General features: G+C 36.8%; 1 protein-coding gene across 5 annotated transcripts in view; it reads left to right on the top strand.

Annotated features, from left to right (window-relative positions):
* Positions 1–408: 408 nt before the first annotated feature.
* Positions 409–18,338, top strand: part of ATAD1 (ATPase family AAA domain containing 1) — a 63,617-nt gene continuing 45,687 nt past the window's right edge. For 2 of the 5 annotated variants that reach the window (XM_028853386.2, XM_015147612.3), the window contains exons 1-2: positions 409–468; positions 4,024–4,198. In XM_028853386.2, coding sequence (XP_028709219.1) covers positions 4,037–4,198 — 162 coding nt within the window. In that variant the 5' untranslated portion in view covers positions 409–468; positions 4,024–4,036. Of the gene's footprint in view, positions 885–4,022; positions 4,199–18,338 lie in introns of those variants that run through there. The other 3 variants (XM_077945178.1, XM_015147610.3, NM_001257770.2) reach the window with 2 other exon arrangements.

The raw sequence follows: 18,338 nt of genomic DNA, 5'->3' as shown, positions 1-18,338 counted from the left end.
ACAGACATAAAGCCGCGGCGTGAGGGTTTGCAGAGTGGTGGGAAGGAGAGAATGTCTTTGCTGGGTACGCAGAGCATTTCTGCACTCTCAAGAAGGCTGCCCGATTTGTCAGGGTTGCGCCCGGAGCCCGCGAGAAGGGCAGGGACTTTCTGTGATAAGCGCCTTCCCAAATGTGGTGTCTGTTACACTCAGAGCCTCAGCGAGTGCTGCTGGCAGACACGCCGGCTTCGCAGAAAGTCTCCGTCCGGCAGGTAGCAGGTTAAGCAAGCATCGGGTGCGCGAATTTGCTCTCGCTCACCATTTCTAACCCTGGGAGCACACCGCATTCTCGCCGGCGACCGCGGGTCGCGCATGCTCCTTGCGAGCGAGTGGGTCGGGGCTCCCGCCGGAAGCGTTCTCTCCCAGGCTGCATTTCCTTCCTGTGCGAGGCCGGCTGAGGGCATTTGCTCCCGCTGTTTCTGCTCCTGGGTGAGTAGCGGGTTCCCGTGGGGCCTCATGGGATGGGTGTCGTATCCTGCTGAGGTCCTTTAAGGACCGTCTCGAACCTGGGAACCCCCGGAGGAAAGGTCACCCCGGTCTTCTGCCACGCCTCACCTCAGTGCCGCCCCCAAGCGCCCCGCAGCCCTTAGTCTCGAGAGGATTAACCTCCAAGGGCGTCCCGGGCCTCGCCTTGGCCTCCGGCCCGGCCTGAGTCCTTAGGGTCTGCTTAGCTCCTCCCCAAACTCGTGCCATTCCCGAGGGAATCTTTGTCGGCTTCCTGGTCACTGTGGGGGTTTGGGGTCGTCCCGGAAGACTTCAGAACCAGGCGAACCTAGACGAAGGCGGCTAGAATGAACCAGCTCTGATTGTCGCACGGGCGACAATCACCTTGTGCAGACTCGAAGGTGCTTCTTCAGGGCCGGGCACGCTTTCGCAGAAGATGGTGATGTTAATAATAACCTGCTCTCTTTGTGGATATTGGCAGGCCTTCATTGTCATAGGCTGTATCCATAGGGCCTTTATGTCTGCAAAACCGGGACTTTTGAGTTTGAGAATCCATTTGTGAAATACTGCAATGAATTAGGAGAGAAATGCTACAGTGAATGCTATGCTATGAATGCTGTACATGTAAATAAATTGCTCATAGATGAGGTAGTACGATTTCATAGTTTTCCACTCGGAAATGGAGAACTTAAAATGAAACGACCTGATACCATATTTGCCTAGCAAATAACTCTAGGTTATAGTGTTTTAGGATGTTTCTTAGTTGCTTACAGCATTGTCATCATATATGTACATATTTGTGTATTCATTTTGTTGAACTTTATACAGGATTGAAATACACTCTCTGCTGTTGTATGCACATGCAGCTTTTATTGTATGTTCGCTCTAATGCTATTGTTGCTGTAACAGCCTTACATTGCAGGTATATCAATACCAAATGAATGGTACATGAGTGTACAATAAAGTATATAGTTACAGTCTACAAAACAAGTTTCATTTTCATTGAAGGATTTTGAAGTAATTTAAAAAGATGGACTACTGTTTTACAAGTGGCCTTAGTAGACCTAGGTCTTTACTACATTAAAAATTTCAGAATTGGGAAAGATATAAACGGGTTTTGTATCTTGAACTTTTATGGGATTAAAAGTTGTTACTATCTTGATGACTGGGATGTGTACATAACAGCCCTAATTTGTTCATGTAGTTCAATGAATATCCAATAGATGACAGTTTTATCACTCTACCCACTCGAAACAAATGAAAATGTTTTACTGGAATGCCACCACTTTTCACATATCAAGTTAATAAAACCCCTTATCTTGTCTAAATTATTTTCATCTGTGAGTATACTCCACGTAGTGATATAACACGTTTCAACTGCATTTTCAACTTTGTGGAATAAAGACTAAAAAGTCAGTTTTTTACTTCCTATGAGAAGTGAAATATTGTGTAACCCATTTTTTTTGGAATCCATGCTGATTGAAGATAGCACACTTTGATTTGTTCCATGAGGAGAGATTTCAGTTAGGTGCCTTCTCCCGTTTGGCTTCTTTTGCTTTCTTTATAATTAATATAATAGCCAGACAGTGTGTTCTTTGAATAAAGTGGTGATATCTTAACAATTATTGTATACTCAGTATATAGTGGGCATCATATATAGATGTTCAGTAAGTGCTAATTGAATGAATTAAGTCACTTAACATCCCTAGGTCAAAGTTTCTTCCTCCAAAATGAACGCTTTCAATTATTTAGTTGTTAAGTTTAAATTAAATATAATTATTGTGAAGCGAATGGCTCCTAATAATGGAGAAATGTGGAACGTTTTGGAAATCCTTCAGAAGTCTGACAGTGACTCTGTTGGAATGATTGGGAGTTTTTCTTCAGTTACAATTTATCGGTTGAACAGATAATTTTTGAATAGCCTCTGTGTGTGGCAATTATAAAGGCCTGTTTTGTGCATAACAGTTATAAAGGTACATAAGATATACATCTTGTTTAAAAGGATTTAAATTCTAGTTGAGTAGATATCTCATAAGGTCAATAATGATTAAAAGCAAGACATTTTTTAAGATAGTATAATAGGGCAAAATGAATAATACAGAAAATTCATGTGATTTGAAAGGATTTATGGAGCAGATGAAGTTGATTTTTGAAGTTAGGATAGAATTTGACTAGTTTGAAGGTGAATGAGGGTAAATGGCCCATGCAGGGTACTAGACAGATATGCTGAAGGGAAAATATGTGTGGGATTTTCAGATACTAGTGACTACAGCTATTTAGAGTCCCTTTGAAAAGGGGTGAAAGATAAAATGCTTAAAATTGACCCTGGAGCTAGATTCTAGATTAGAATAGTTTTAAATGCTTGGGAATCCTGTAAAGGGAATACTTTGGAGTCTTTTGATTAGAGAGAAGAAGTATATATCCTTGAGTGGAGGTGAGGTGTATAAAAGGAAATAAAAAATTTTTGGAGCTATTCTAGAGGGAGGAAGGTGAAGAGGCTCTTTAATTTAGTAGTAGTGAGAGGAGAATTTTAGAGCTGGAAGGACTGTGGATATTTATGCAGTACCTAATTTTTATCTGTGCTGAGCCATACCAATTCTGTTTTTGTCATGTTTATGAGTGCAAATACATATTCTCTTTTTCTTATATATTCCATAGCATTCGGCACACTCCTGTACTGAAAGTATAATGGCATTATTTGAAGCTAAGATCCTATCTCCCAAAATGTGATAGTCATATCACCCCTAACAAGCTTATTCTTCTGAGTAGTTATTGCCGTTGATAGAGGAGTGTATGTCTTCTGTAAGCCTAGCTTTGATTGATGTAGCTGTTCAGGGATATATGCAAAAGTAGGCACATTTACCTCATTTTTTTCTCTTTAGCTTGGGTGAGTGCTGTATTCTTGTAGTAGTTGTCTCAGTTCAAGATTTTTCCAAGTTCTATTGCTTCCTACTTAGCTGGGTTGTTGGGAGCAATAGTGTGACTCAAAAAATTTAATGCCACTTATTAATTGAGAAAATGGCATGTTTAAATTTAAGCAGGCCTTGAAAACCTTTAAAAGTAGGTATGAGGAAAAAGTGAGTGAGTTCACAATTTGAATTTCACTCAAAAATTACCTGGTGTACATTACAGTTAATAGAAGAAATTCTTACCATCACATTAATATTGTCAGGCTGCCTTTCTTCAGTGGGATTAGTGTTGTAGTCGATACTTTCCTAGACTCTGAAATAGTTCTTTAAAGCTGTTTGAGTAAATACCTTAAGATATTTACTGTATTTTTCAAATAAAATGATTAATTCTACCAAATAAATCTGAGTTTCTAGTCTACTTCTAGTTTGCAAGAGGAGCTTTAAATGTATTTGTTTACTTAACATTTAAAAATCCATTTCTCCTTAAAATGAAACACTTTGTTTAAGGTAGGTAATATTTTAATTTGACTAGAAGTTAGTTTTTCTTGCTTAGTTTAAGCTACTTTGTTAGTCTCCCAATTTTAATAAGTATAGTTATTACCTAGTGACATTTCTGTTTTTTTTTTTTAAGGTTAACAATCAAGATGGTACATGCTGAAGCCTTTTCTCGTCCTTTGAGTCGGAATGAAGTTGTTGGTTTAATTTTCCGTTTGACAATATTTGGTGCAGTGACATACTTTACTATCAAATGGATGGTAGATGCAATTGATCCAACCAGAAAGCAAAAAGTAGAAGCTCAGAAACAGGTATGATTGAAATGTCTGAAGATCATTTTTCTTGTGGCTAACAAATATTTTCCCCTCAAACTAAAAATTTGATAGAGTTAACAAATTAATGAGAAATTCTGTAAGACTCACATGAAAATGTATTGGTACTCGTAGTTAATTTTATTACTCTTACAAAGTACTAGTTTATTATGACATTATTTCAAGTCATTTTTACTATATAAACAACTTATCAGAAGAAGAGAAATGAAGAATAAAAATATAATATTGTGAACATGTTCATTAGAATATTTTTGTCAGCTTTCAAGGTAGGATCTAGGTAAAATTTTTTAGGTTAACCCAAAATATTTATCTTCAGTAATGATATTCCTTTTGCTGTGTATGACTTCTGAAATGTGGATAGTACTGAAACATTCTCAGTCTTAAACTTATAAGCTACACTAAAATCTGATTAATGAATGGCTCTAAAAGTTGTTGATTGTTAATAATAAGCTGTAGTTTTGAACTTCTCACCTGCTGCCTCTTGTGGTCATTTCCTTTTAAAAGTGATATGTTTGGTTTCTGTTTGTCTTCAAAACATAAAAACCTTAAAGGAGTCTTACACATTTTTTGTGCTGTTAGATGGCTTTTCCCTCTGGCTCCTTTTTTTTAAAACAATAATTAATAGCTAAAATATTTATATCTTATTGAATATCTTATGGTATAATAACATAATTTATCTTAAAATAATTGAATAAGATATCCATGGATTTTTAGATCTGTCATATGAGTTGTGACAGATTTCTTCAATAAACATTTATTGAGTTCCTAGCAACTGCTTGATAGCGAAGAAAAAAGATTAATAAATCTTGTTCTTTCAAAATGCTATAGGCTAGTGTGGGAAATAGGGATGTAAATAAATGACTGTTTTACAATGTTATGCATAGCCCTTACATCAGCAAAAAGTGAAAACCACAATTTTATAAACACTGCAATAAGTGTATATCTGAAAGGCACTTTGGACAATTCTGAACTTTTTCCTTGAATTGTATTATAAAATAGTTGACTGAAGTTCTAGATTATATTATCAGCCTATTTGTAAATCTCTGGGAAGTCTGACCAGGGTAGATTTAAAAAAAAAAAAACAAAAAAAAACTAATTTGAGTGTATCCATTTGTCAACCTAGGTGTAGGGTTTTCTTTCTCCCACCTGAATCATGAAACTCAGTTTAAGTCTGATGTCAAAATACTATAAGTTACATCATTTCAGCATTTTAAAAAGCAGAGGTGTGACTTTTAAAGATAATTTTGTCTTTTTTTCCCCTTGGCTTCTAAGAACTCCTGGAATACACATGTAGAAGACATACAGAAAGCTAAATATAGATGCTAAATACTACATGAATGAACCATCATTATTAAGCCTTCGTTTAAAATTATGTGTATAGTATTCTAAATATCAGGTATATGAAGTATTAGACACTGTGTCCTTCGTAGTACCCATGGTAGGGAGAAAAGATTTGTTCATGATAATATAAATTATAATAGTAAGAAGCATATGCCAGTTTCTTATTGAGTAGTGTAGACAGAAACTGTGGCTCTTAGGGAAAATAGTAGCCACCAGTGATTAAGGTAGTTGAAGGTGGCTTCATGAAAGAGCTTGGTCTCTAGGGTAGGCAAGGACAGTTTTAAATAGAATGCTCTACTTTTTCCTTCTTTGGTCCTTTTTGTTTTGTTGGGTGGACTGAGGCTGATAAAAAATACACAGCATTTTAGAAATCCATCATCAACTGAAAAGGAGGGATACTTTTTGCTTCTAGCATTATCCCATTCCACAGTAATTTACCAGTGTTTGAAACACTCAGGATGAAATGGGATTTGCTTGGCCAATGGCTATAGCCTCTTGGTTTCCCCTCCTCTTCTCTTCCCTACATCTCTGGGCAACTATTAAACATGCTGTTGACTGGCCATGCGGTGGCTCATGCCTGTAATCCCACAACTTTGGGATGCCGAGACAGGCAGATCACTTGAGGTCAGGAGTTCGAGATCAGCCTGGCCAACGTGGCAAAACCCCATCCCTAATAAAAATACAAAACATTAGCCGAATGTGATGTCACATGCCCAGCTGCTCGGGAGGTTGAGAATTGCTTGAACCCAGGAGGCAGAGGTTGCAGTGAGCCAAGATCACACCACTGCACTCCAGCCTGGGCAACAGAGAGAGACTCCATCTCAAAAATAAATAAATAAATAAATAAATATGCTGTTGACCAATTGAAGACTTCTGTAGGCAGTCTTAACTCATTAAATATATTTGAATGGGTGGGTGATATACAATGTTTTAAGGATAATTCACCTTATAGCAGTACGCAGAAGGAATAGAAGTCAAGAGGGACTAGAAGCAAGCTCTGTTGGTGATAGACTACAACAGTCCTGACACCCTCTTAGAATAAGAGGGTGACAAAAGGAATGAAATGAGTGAAATAGACTAACACAAATGAATACAGGAAGGACTTTGTGATGATGTGGGAAAAGAAAAAGGACATCTTAAAAATGAATCAAAGATTTGTCTGGATACCTCAAAGACTCATAATATCTTTTATAGAGGTTTGGAAACTGGTAGGTAGGGCAAATTTATGAGAAGATGACATTTGATCCAGCCATGTTGGGTTTGTGTTGGTGGGAGGAATTCAGGAGGAAAAGTTCATACAGCAATTGAAGTTGCAGGTCTGAATCTCAGAAAAAAGGTCAATCTAGAGGTAAATTTCCTTGTCAGATGGTTATAAGTAGTTGAAGTTGTTAAAGCAGTGAGTCTCACCTAGGATAGAGTAGGTCATATAGTTATTCCTGTATGTGTATATATCATTTGTAGGACTTTTCCTAAACCATTCCCCATCTCCCCTCACCATCATCAAGATTTATACATATATTTTTTGAGAAATTCTAATGTAATTGTCACTATAATAAATGGTAATTGCTATACAAAGAGTGATGAAGTCTCCAAAGGAGATGGTATAATGCACTATAATTGGTAAGCTGAAGAGTAAACTTTGATACATTTCCTTCATTTAGGGTATAGAAAGATGATGTGCATCCAGTGAAGAATGAATAGGTCAATATGGGTAACAAGGTACCTGGCCTGACTCCTGCTGAAAACAGCTAAACAAGCTTGATAATTTTTTTTTTTTTTTTTTTTTTTGAGACGGAGTCTCGCTGTGTCGCCCAGGGTGGAGTGCAGTGGCCGGATCTCAGCTCACTGCAAGCTCTGCCTCCCGGGTTTTTACGCCATTCTCCTGCCTCAGCCTCCCGAGTAGCTGGGACTACAGGCGCCCACCACCTCGCCCGGCTAGTTTTTTGTATTTTTTAGTAGAGACGGGGTTTCACCGTGTTAGCCAGGATGGTCTCGAACTCCTGACCTCGTGATCCGCCCGTCTCGGCCTCCCAAAGTGCTGGGATTACAGGCTTGAGCCACCGCGCCCGGCCAAGCTTGATAATTTTTAAAAAATCTTGTTTTATTTATTTATTTTTGAGACAGAGTCTCGCTCTGTTGCACAGGCTGGAGTGCAGTGGCACAATCTCAGCTCACTGCGCCCTGCTCCTCCCTGGTTCAAGCAATTCTCCCACCTCAGCCTCCGGAGTAGCTGGGATTACAGATGCATGCCACCACACCTGGCTAATTTTTGTATTTTTAGTAGAGATGGGATTTCACCATGTTGGCCAGGCTGGTCTCGAACTCCTGACCTCAAGTGATCTGCCTGCCTTGGCCTCCCAAAGTGCTGAGATTACAGGTGTGGGCCACCGCACCTGGCCTAAAAATCTTAAAGGCATTCATGAATTATCAACAAAGTAAAGAATACAGGTTAAAAACTTAAGACAAAAATTTCAGAAAGATAAGGTGAGCTTGATTGCCAGCCTTTACCTTGAGGGAATTTGCTGAATTCTGTTTTTATGATTTCAGAGGGGCTCAGTATACAAAACACAGAGCCGGTCTAAGGTAGGTAGTCTCACAGATGATACTCCAATAAATCTAGAACCCCAAAAGGCTATCTGTAGTATTTTAACTAAAGATAAAGACATAATGTTTTAAAGATGAATAGTTTAAAGAGAGAAATTTAAGCCATATGCTGGGCGAGGTAACACATCTAAAATGTAGATACAGAAAGATTGAAAGTAAAAAGACGGAAAATGCATATACCACACAAATATAAGAAGAAAGCTGGCTGGGCAAAAAGAAATTGTGAGGCAAAGATACTGGAGAAAATGTTTGCTAAATAAATGATGAAAGATTTCAGTTCACCAATAAATATAACATTTCTATTTGTGTGTAACTATTGATGTAGCCTCAAAATATATAAAACAAAAATATGATAGAACTACATGGAAAAATAGACATCTCCATCAACATGGTGAGAGATTTTTAACACCTAATAATTGTTCAGATTTTTTTAAAATTAAGGATATAGAAGATTTAAATAAAAAATGGACACATATAGTATATTGTGCCGAAATAAATGTAAAATACATATGTCAAGCACATATGATTTGTGCAAATAAACCAAATACTAGATAATAAAGCAAATCTCAAGTTTCATAGTATCGCTACCAATACTATGTACCGCTATGGTACAGTACAGTAGAGATCATTAGAAAAATAAGTTTGGAAAGTAGGAAATATTTTAAAATGACTCCTGGGTAAAACACATAATAATGAAATGAATGGAAATAATAACATAGGTTAATGAAATAGAAAGGGAATATACAGTACTGAAAAATCAATAAAACCCCAAATTGGTTTTTTGAAAAGATGTTAAATCAAGACTTGTCAAACTGACAAGAAAAAAGTTACCAATAAAATGCCACCTGGAACAAAAAAGGCCTAATATTGCTGTAGATGTTAAAAATAAGGGCCGGGCACGGTGGCTTACACCTGTAATCCTAGCACTTTGAGATGCTGAGGTGGGTAGATCATCTGAGGTCAGGAGTTCGAGACCAGCCTGGCCAACATTGTGAAACCCTGTCTCTACTAAAAATAAAAAATTAGCGGGGCATGGTGGCACGTGCCTGTAGTCCCAGCTACTTGGGAGGCTGAGACAGGAGAATCGCTTGAACCCAGGAGGCAGAGGTTGCAGTGAGCCAAGATTGCAAGTACAGCACCAGGCTGTACTCCAGCCTGGCAACAAGAGCGAAACTCCGCTTTTGGATTTATAAAGGACTGTTAATAACTATAGTTGGCCCTTGAACAACTAACAGCGTGTTTAAACTGTGTAGGTCCACTCATAAACCGATTTTTTTTTAATGAAAGTTAAAATGAGTGTGCCCATCTCTCCTGCCACTCCCTCCACCTTCACCTCTTTTACCTCTGCCAACCTGAGACAGAAAGACCAAGCTGTCTTCCTCACGCTACTCAACATGAAGACGACAAGGATGAAGTTAATGTAAATCCCTTTATGATTTTTTAAATAACATACTTTCTCTAGATTACTTTATTACAAGAATACAGGATACAGACTATGTTATTAACTGTTTCTGTTAGTGATAAGGTCAACAAAAAGCTATTTTAGTAGTTCAGTTTTAGTAGTTCAGTTCGGTAGTTTTAGTAGTTTCACTTTTGGAGTCAAAAGTTCTATAGGGATTTTTGAGTGTGGTGGGGTCAGCATCCCAGTCCCTGTGTTGTGTAAGGGTGAACTGTATATTGATAAATTTGAGAATTTAGGTATGGACAAACCCTTAGAAAAATAGGCATTTCTAAAACTGACTTAAGAAGAAATAGAATACATGGTTAGTTCCATAACTATGAAATAATAGTGAAAATATATTTTTATAAAGAAAATTTCAAGCCCATAGAACTTTATAGCAAATTCTGCCAGTATTTAAGGAACAAATTAATAATAACCAATTTATGCAAATTCTTCTAGAATATAGAAAGAATACAGAAAGGGAACACTTATAACCTTTGTGTGAGGCTAGCATAACTACAATTCCAAAACCTATAGTAGTCTGTAATTTCTCTCTCTCCCTTCCAAATTGGTGTAAGAATCTTAAGTGTTAGCAAGTTAAATTCAGCAATATAGAAAAAATATAATGCAATCAGTTGGATTTATCCCAAGAGTTTAAGCCTGGCTTCATTATGGGATGGGAAATCAATATAATATGCAACATTAACAGATTAAAGAATAAAACATATATGATTCTCTCAATCAATGCAGAAAAGGCCTTAAGCATTCGTTCATGGGTGTATAAAAGCTCTTAATAAAATGGGAACAGAAGATAGTGTTATTTTTCTTTTGTTTTTGTTTTTTGTGTTTTTTTTTTTTTGATGGAGCCTTGCTCTGTTCCCCAGGCTGAAGTGCAGTGGCATGATCTCAGCTCACTACAACCTCTGCCTCCCGGGTTCAGGCGATGTTTAACTTGATAAAATGAATTTACTAAAACAAATGTATTTTATAGTGAAAAATTGGAAACATTTTCTTTATGATTAGGAGCAAGCCTGTTGTCTTTCATTACTTTTCGTTACTTTTTTTTTTTGGCTTTTCTTTGTTGCCATTACTTCTGTCGTTAACATTTTACTGAGTTACTAGCCACTGCCTAAGTCAAAAAGGTAGGGATTGGAAAAGAAAAACTAAGCAGTCATTATTCATGGATAATATGATGATCTACATAGAAAGCCAAAGAATGTCTACAAGCTATCAGGATTAATGAGAGTTTGATGGGTTTGCTGGATTTAAAATCAGTATACAAAATCAGCTGTTTCTGTATATCCACCATATTTTAAAATGTCATTTAAAAAAAGATTATATAGTAGCATCAAAAATAAAAAACAATGGACAAACATAAGACATACAACACATTATAAAACTATTGAAAGTTTAGTTAAATTCAACATCAGTTAAAAAAATACTGGCAGATTTTCGTTTTGTTGTATTTTTTCCTGAAATTCATGTGGAAGAACAAAAGTCTATAAATAGGGAAGGTAATCCTAAAACACAAAGTTTTATTTAACTACTTTGTGACTTGAGTTTTCTTATCTGTAAAGGAAGTAGTAATAGCACTTACCTTGTTGGGTTGCTATTGGAATTAAATATGTAATATAAAATATAACAGTACTGCATAAGTGTTTCCTATTATTTTTATAACTTAAAAGATTTGTACTGAGGACATATACATAGGATGCATATGAATCAGTAAGAAAAAAATAACAGAAAAATGGGCAAAGAAATTTAAATAGGCACATTAAAAAAGAACACTCTCCAGGGATCAATAAACATATGAATAGTTGCACAAACTGATTAGGAATCAAAGAAATGCAAATTAAAGTCAAATTGAGATACCTTTTCACCCCTGCCAAGTTGTAAAATTTTAAGTCTGTCAATAACATGTGCTTCAGAGAATGTGGAACAGTAGGAAAAAAAGTATTGCTGTTGGGAATATGAATTAGTATAACCATTTTGGAAGATAGTTTGGCATTATCTAGTAAAGTTGAAAATGTGCATAGTCAATGACTCAAAAGTTTTATTGTGGGCGTATATCCAAGAACCAGGAGATATATGCAAGAGTGCTCATAGCAGCTCTACTTGTAATAGAAAAAAGCAGGAACCAATCGGAATATTAGTATAAATTTTGGTATATGCATATATAGGAGAAGAAAAACACTTTTCCTTCTACCCTTCTGAATTATCATTTGGGCCTCTATAACAAAAGATAGATAAACAAAAGAAAAACAAACAAGTTTATTAACATGTATCAAACATGCAACCTATAGGAGTACCAGAGATGCGTAATTCAAAAGTTTAGTTAGAACTTGAGTGTATATAGTATCTTGGGAAAGAAACAAATTTTTAAAGAAGTGATCAGACAAAAGAAAAGGACCTTGAGTCTCTAGGGGCAGCAAACTGTGGGAAACTAATGGTAGATGAAGACTAGTTATTAAAATTTGTTGTTTAGATTTTAAACTTCAGACAACCTCTGGCTGTCTAAAGTTGTTTCCTTTGATTAACTTTTGTCCTTCCTGGTAAAGAGAAGAGGAGGGACACCTTTGTGAATTTACTGCTTTTAGGCAAGAAGGGGTAGGGCAGACAGCTTTTCTTGTATCTGTTTTTTTCTAAATTTCCCTCAACTCAAAATAATTCTTATGCCAAAGTGACATACTTCAGTCTACACATGCCAGAGTATAATATTAAGCAGAGAAAAGTGAACGAAATACAGATGCTCAACAACTCTAAGAAGTAATGAGATGAAAACGTCACAGAAGAGTACATAGAGTGTGATCCCATGTAGACATTCTGAAACATGTAAAACTAAACCGTAGAGAATCAAACATATGGTTAAGTTAAAGAAAAGCATGAGATGATTTCAATTTAGGATTGTGATTTTTTTTCTGAAAGACAGGAGATATGTATTTGAAGAGGGCCTCACAGAAGGGCTTGAAAGATTATGATAATGTTCTCGTTCTTAAACCTGGATTGGTGTTGATTATATTGTGTTTCTTTATACCTCATCTAAATAGTCTAAGATATTATTTTATCTACCTAGTTATTAGTAAAAGCACTGTAAGAACTTAAAAAATAAAAAGACCAGAGGAGTGAGAATAAAACCAAGATAATGTTTAGGGTACTGGTTATAGTCTTTTCTACCTGAATACACCTGAAGTATACAGAGTACTACAGACAGTCATAGTGGTTCACTGTGGCAGTGATTGTCAACTGAAACACTGTGTTCTGCAAAGAAATAATCAAAATTTGGGGAAGTTGGTGGGGTGGCAAATAAAATTTTTTGAAACCTCAAAGATTGTTCAGTTATACCTCTTCTCACTTCTTTCCCACTGTCTGGGGAATCACTTGCATAAAGTCACCATAGCCAAAGAAGGAGAAGGTTACAAAAGAGAATTGATTGTAAACATGTTATAGAATAGTCAAGGAGAAGAGGTCATGAGGAATATGATCTAAGAAAGTGATCAGGAAATTTAGTGAAATCATTAAGCTTGGAGAGAGTAATTTCCATTTGCTCAAGGCAGCAAGTATAATTTGAAGTAAAAGAATATGGTCATTCTAGAGTTGGGGAAAAAGAAGAAAAAAAAAGGGGAAAGGTTAGCGGAGAAGGAGGAGGTAGAGAGGGGCTGCCTAAGAGGATACGTAATAGATGGAGGAAGGTCCCAGAAGAATCAGTAGGGGTTGGGGTAAGTAGTTAAGGGAACATTTTTAGGGTTAGAGTTGTTTTATTTTTAGTATCATGAAGAGGAGAGATTGTGACTAAAAGTGAGTGAGTGGAGGAGGTTGGGGCCTATTTAGGTAAATACGTGATCAGTATTTAATGAGATTGAATCATTGTGGATTTTGAAACATTAGGGCATGGTTGAAGAAAGTATGAATTTATTGGGAACGCAATTGTTTTGTTACTATTCTGAAGCGTTACTCAGCAACTTGGTGGCAGATAGAGTGAATGGTAGTGTTAAATCTGCATTGGGGATGGAGCTGACTAGTATAACAAGAAGTGTAAGGATTTCTAAGGAGCACATCATTGAAATAATGACTGTGTGATTCAGGCCATTTAGAAAGTTAGGTATTACCAGATGGGGGATAATTTAGTTGGAGGATAGAAAAGAATTAAGGAATTCATATACACATTAAGGACAAGGATCAGATGTGAATGTGGGAGGAGGAAGGTGTGACTTCTATGGTCAGAATGACAGAACATTGAATCTAAAAGCTTAGATGTAGAACACTTTGAGTTTACCAGATAATCAGTGGGCCCCATGTGATTTTAAAGGCATTAGGGTTTTGAGATGAGAGGTAGAAGATGACATAGTTGCATCAAATCAGAAACATATCCTGGAAGTATACTGTTATGTTGGATTAAACAATATATTTGTAAATTTTTAGACTTGAAGCCAGGAAAACCTTCAGCTTGTGAAAGGTAGGAGATTTAATTGATAATGAGAGAGGAGATGGTTTCAACGTGGTGGTCTACAGGGACTGGGATTGTTCTGGGCACATACTGCTGCTTAGATCATATTTAGATGTAGTAGAAGAGTTTTGATAAGCTATGTTTTTGATGAAAGGGTGGGTTAATTGAGATGTGTACTCTAATAGATTTAAAGTGCAGATGAACATGTGTTAACCGTCTTGGGAATTTATAAATACAGTATTTTGTTTAGCACGTTAATTAGACTATATAGGCTGGGCGTGGTGGCTCACACCTGTAATCCCAGCACTTTGGGAAGCTGAGGCAGGTGGATCACTTGAGGTCAGGAGTTCAAGACCAGCCTGACCAAGATGGCAAAACCTTGTCTCTACTAAAAATACAAAAATTAGCTGGACATGGTAGTGGGTGCCTGTAGGCCCATGTACCTGGGAGGCTAAGGCAGGAGAATCGCTTGAACCCTAGTGGTGGAGGTTGCAGTGAGCTGAGATCTCACCATTGCATTCCAGCCTGGGCAACAGAGTAAGACCCTATCTCAAAATAATAATAATTAGACTATATACTTTTCTTGAAATTGAGGTTTAATAGTCAAGGGCCAGGAAAGATTTCATACACAGAGTTATACACAGAAAGTGACATATTATGACCTTAATTATTTAACTTAATGTCTTTCTATTTTTAGTCCTATCATTACATTGTAGTCTTGAAAACTATTTCTGTTATTTTGAGAGAAGTAAGAGCTGAAGTATTCTGTGAAGGAGTAGTATACTGAAAAAACTTTAAAAACTTGGAACTCTCAATGGCCAGGAATTTTAAGAGCGTCTATCACAGAATGCCAACTTGGAAAAGCTAACATTTGTTAACCCCAGAAAGCAGTTGTGAACTCCATTGCCAGTCAAGTGGCTTTTAAACCCAAGATTTACTGGAGCTGAGTCTTATAAGACTGAGAAGCTGAAGTAAATAAAATTGAGATAGGAGTCAGTAAGGAACAAGCAGTTAGTGTTGCCTAGGTAGGTAAGGGAGTAGATAGAAGTGATGAGGAAAGAAGAGCAATAGAAGCTGGAAATCAGTGGAGAAAAAACTCTGCAGTGTTGTTTTCAACACAAGCATAATAGAAGAGCACCATAGTACTGGGAACCCCAAATATCTGAGACAGGTCTCAGTTAACTTAGAAAGTTTATTTGCCAAGGTTGAGGACATGCACCCACGACACAGCCTCAGGGGGTCCTGATGACATCTGCCCAAGATGTTCAGATCACAGTTTGGGTTTATACATTTTAGGGAGACATGAGATATCAGTCAGCATATGTAAAATGAATATTGGTTCGGTCCAGCTCGAAGCAAAGGTGAGGCAACCTGAAACAGGGAGGAGACTTCCAGATCATAGGTAGATAAGAGACCAATGGTTGCATTCTTTTGAGTTTCTGATTAGCCTCTCCAAAAGAGGCAATCAGATATGCATTTATCTCAGCAGAGGGGTGACTTTGAATAGAATGGAAGGCAGGTTTGCCCTAAGCAATTCCCAGCTTGACTTTTCCCTTTGGCTTAGTGATTTGGGGTCTGCGAGATTTATTTTCCTTTCATATTTCCTCCCTTTTCTTTTTAAAAATCTTTTGGAGAAAGCATATTTAGAAGAAAATGAGCCTCTAGTCTCAAGTTTCATCTGAGCTCTCATGGCTAGGATGGTTTATTCCTTGACGGGTAGGTCTGAGTTATTAGGAAAGCTCATTTTAGCAGGTTGTGAAGTCTCATGTCCTGTGAAGAGAAAATAGGGGGAAGAAGGGAGAAAAACAACAACAAACGATAAACAAATCCTGGAAAATGTATATATAGGCCACATTACCTGAAGTCCATGCGTCCGTAGGCAGGTATGAAAGTGGCTTACGTGTGTAAGTGAGTTGCTGTTCTTTTCTTCTGAAGTTTAACAGTCTAGCTTCAGTTCTTAGGGCATTAAGAAAGCACAGCTTAGTTTTCAGTGACTCCAAATTAGGAAAAATGGTGGGAAAAAAGAAGGGAAGGAAACTGAAAACATTATTTTGAAGACTTGTAGCCAAGAGAAGTTTGAATTCGGTCTAAACTATAGAAAATAATAAAAATTGAAAAACATTAGGCGGGACTAGAATCTAACAACAGGTATACTATAGTTTTTGAAACATAATTTTTCTGTCTCCAGTGTCTCGTTTTCACTAAAGACAAATTATGGTAGGACTGATTTGCTTTCTTATGCTTGGCCTGATTATTTGTATATAGTGCAGCAAGAATAATTATTTTGTTACATAGGCTTTTTTTTTTTTTTTTTTTTTTTGCCTTTCGAGACATAGTCTTGCTCTATCACCCAGGCTGGAGTGTGGTGGTGGGATCTCGGGGTTGATCTGCCTGCCTTGGCCTCCCAAAATGCTGGGATTACAGGCATGAGCCACCGTGCCCTGCCTACATAGGCTTTTAAATTTGGCTTTGATGGGACTTTGTTCCATAGAAATAATCTCAGGTAAGACTTTTTTAAAGCCAAGCCCAGCCATGGATTTGTACCATCAGATACCTGTGAATTGGGTGAATTCCTCTCCTCTTGATTCCAAGATAAACTTGGGGCTCCTGGGCCTGTCAGAAAGTGATATTCTTTACTTACCACAGGTCAGAAACCCTGTACAGGGACTGTGTAGTCAAGGTATGAGGCCAGTTTTCCCAAGGGGCTTTTATTGGCTATGTAAGTCAAGTTTGATTACTTAAAGGAAAGCACACCATTCCAGTCAAAGCCTTGGTAAAATAACTAGTTTCTCCAATTGTGCCCTGTTACAAATGAAAACAGATTCTTACTGCACTTATGCAAATAACTGTATTGCCATAAGTTAAGAATACTCACAAATAGTCTCCAATCTGGAGAAATCAGATAGAGAGAAATAGGCTCCAAATTTTGTTCATAGGAGTCTACTAAATTGTTAGAAGCTGTCAATAGTGCAAAAGAAAAGTTTCTTTGAAAAAAACAAAACAAAGGATCAGCAACATTTTAAGCAAAAAGTCAAAAAGATAACTTCAGTCTTCTGTTAGTTCAGTCCATGCAGTTAATTCCTATTCTGCTTCATATTCATGGACCTTTCAGCTCTCTGTGAGTCCTGGAAGTTTTTCTTCTATTCTGATGTCACAGTCTTCAATCAGAAACATGCATTCAAGAGCACTCATTAGAGTTTTATAGCTGGTTATAAAACCACCTTCTAAAGAGGACCAAAAGAAGGTAACAATTGTCCATGGATGACAAAAGTTTTAGGGTAGCCATAGTCAAAGACACAATTGACAAGGAAATTTGTTACCTCTGTGGCACACAATAATTAAAATTATTATTGATGATGTACATTAAGTCATATCAGAATTATAGGAGTTTTTCATAATTTTGGAACATATACTAATAACATCTCTACAAATACAGATCAGGAAAACCAAATACTATTTCTTATTTGACAATGTTTGCTGTATGGTTTTTTTTTACTAAATAAGCCAGATTATGTCATTTTTGGGACTTTATGGAACCTAATGTCTTAAGGGATTAATTAGGTCAAAAAAAGACATAATTTATCATTTGATTTTGGAAAGTTTGTCAAATATCAAAGGTTTAAAAAACTTGATATTACATACAGGTCATTGTAAAATAAGTCATTCATTTCAAAGTGATAACTCAAAAAAAGGTGAAAAACTTCTTTCTTTGAGAGAGGAGACTTACTTCTCCAAACAATAAGCCCTAATATAAACAGCATGAAGCCAATTCAGTTTGTTTTTAAACGTTTATAAACAGTCTCCAAAATTTTAATCTTGACCGTAAGAGATAACTTCCATAAGCCTTTCACAGCTTTTATAACCTTTATTAAGGAGTCGGTTAATGCTTCAACAAAAACCTTCTTAATCTGACACGGGACCCATACATTTTGCATTAGTGTGCCTTTGATATGAATGGTTATAGAGAAATTGAACTTGTTTTCTCTCTCAAAATTGGCCCTTCCAATTTCACATGCCCGCCTCTTCTATGATAGTCCCTGGGCCTTGAGGAGTTGAATAGCTTTAATTTCTGGCCTTGTGTTTCAGAAATGCAGTTTATTTTGATTGGCATTTTCTACAGCGCCTGAAGATGAGGCTTTAATTGCTGTCAGTGTTTACAATTTAGCAGGACTTGGGTGTCCTTTTTAGACCCAGAAGTCAAAGCCATGTGACTCAATGGCACAGGTACTTTGAACATATAGAAAGATACATGAATGTTAATAACCTTAATTTAAAAAATTTTTTAAATT

This window comes from Macaca mulatta, chromosome 9 (assembly GCF_049350105.2).
Source record: "Macaca mulatta isolate MMU2019108-1 chromosome 9, T2T-MMU8v2.0, whole genome shotgun sequence".
Taxonomy (NCBI): Eukaryota; Metazoa; Chordata; class Mammalia; order Primates; family Cercopithecidae; genus Macaca; species Macaca mulatta.
Note: the sequence above shows the minus strand (reverse complement) of the source record. Positions and strands in the feature narration are given on the sequence as shown.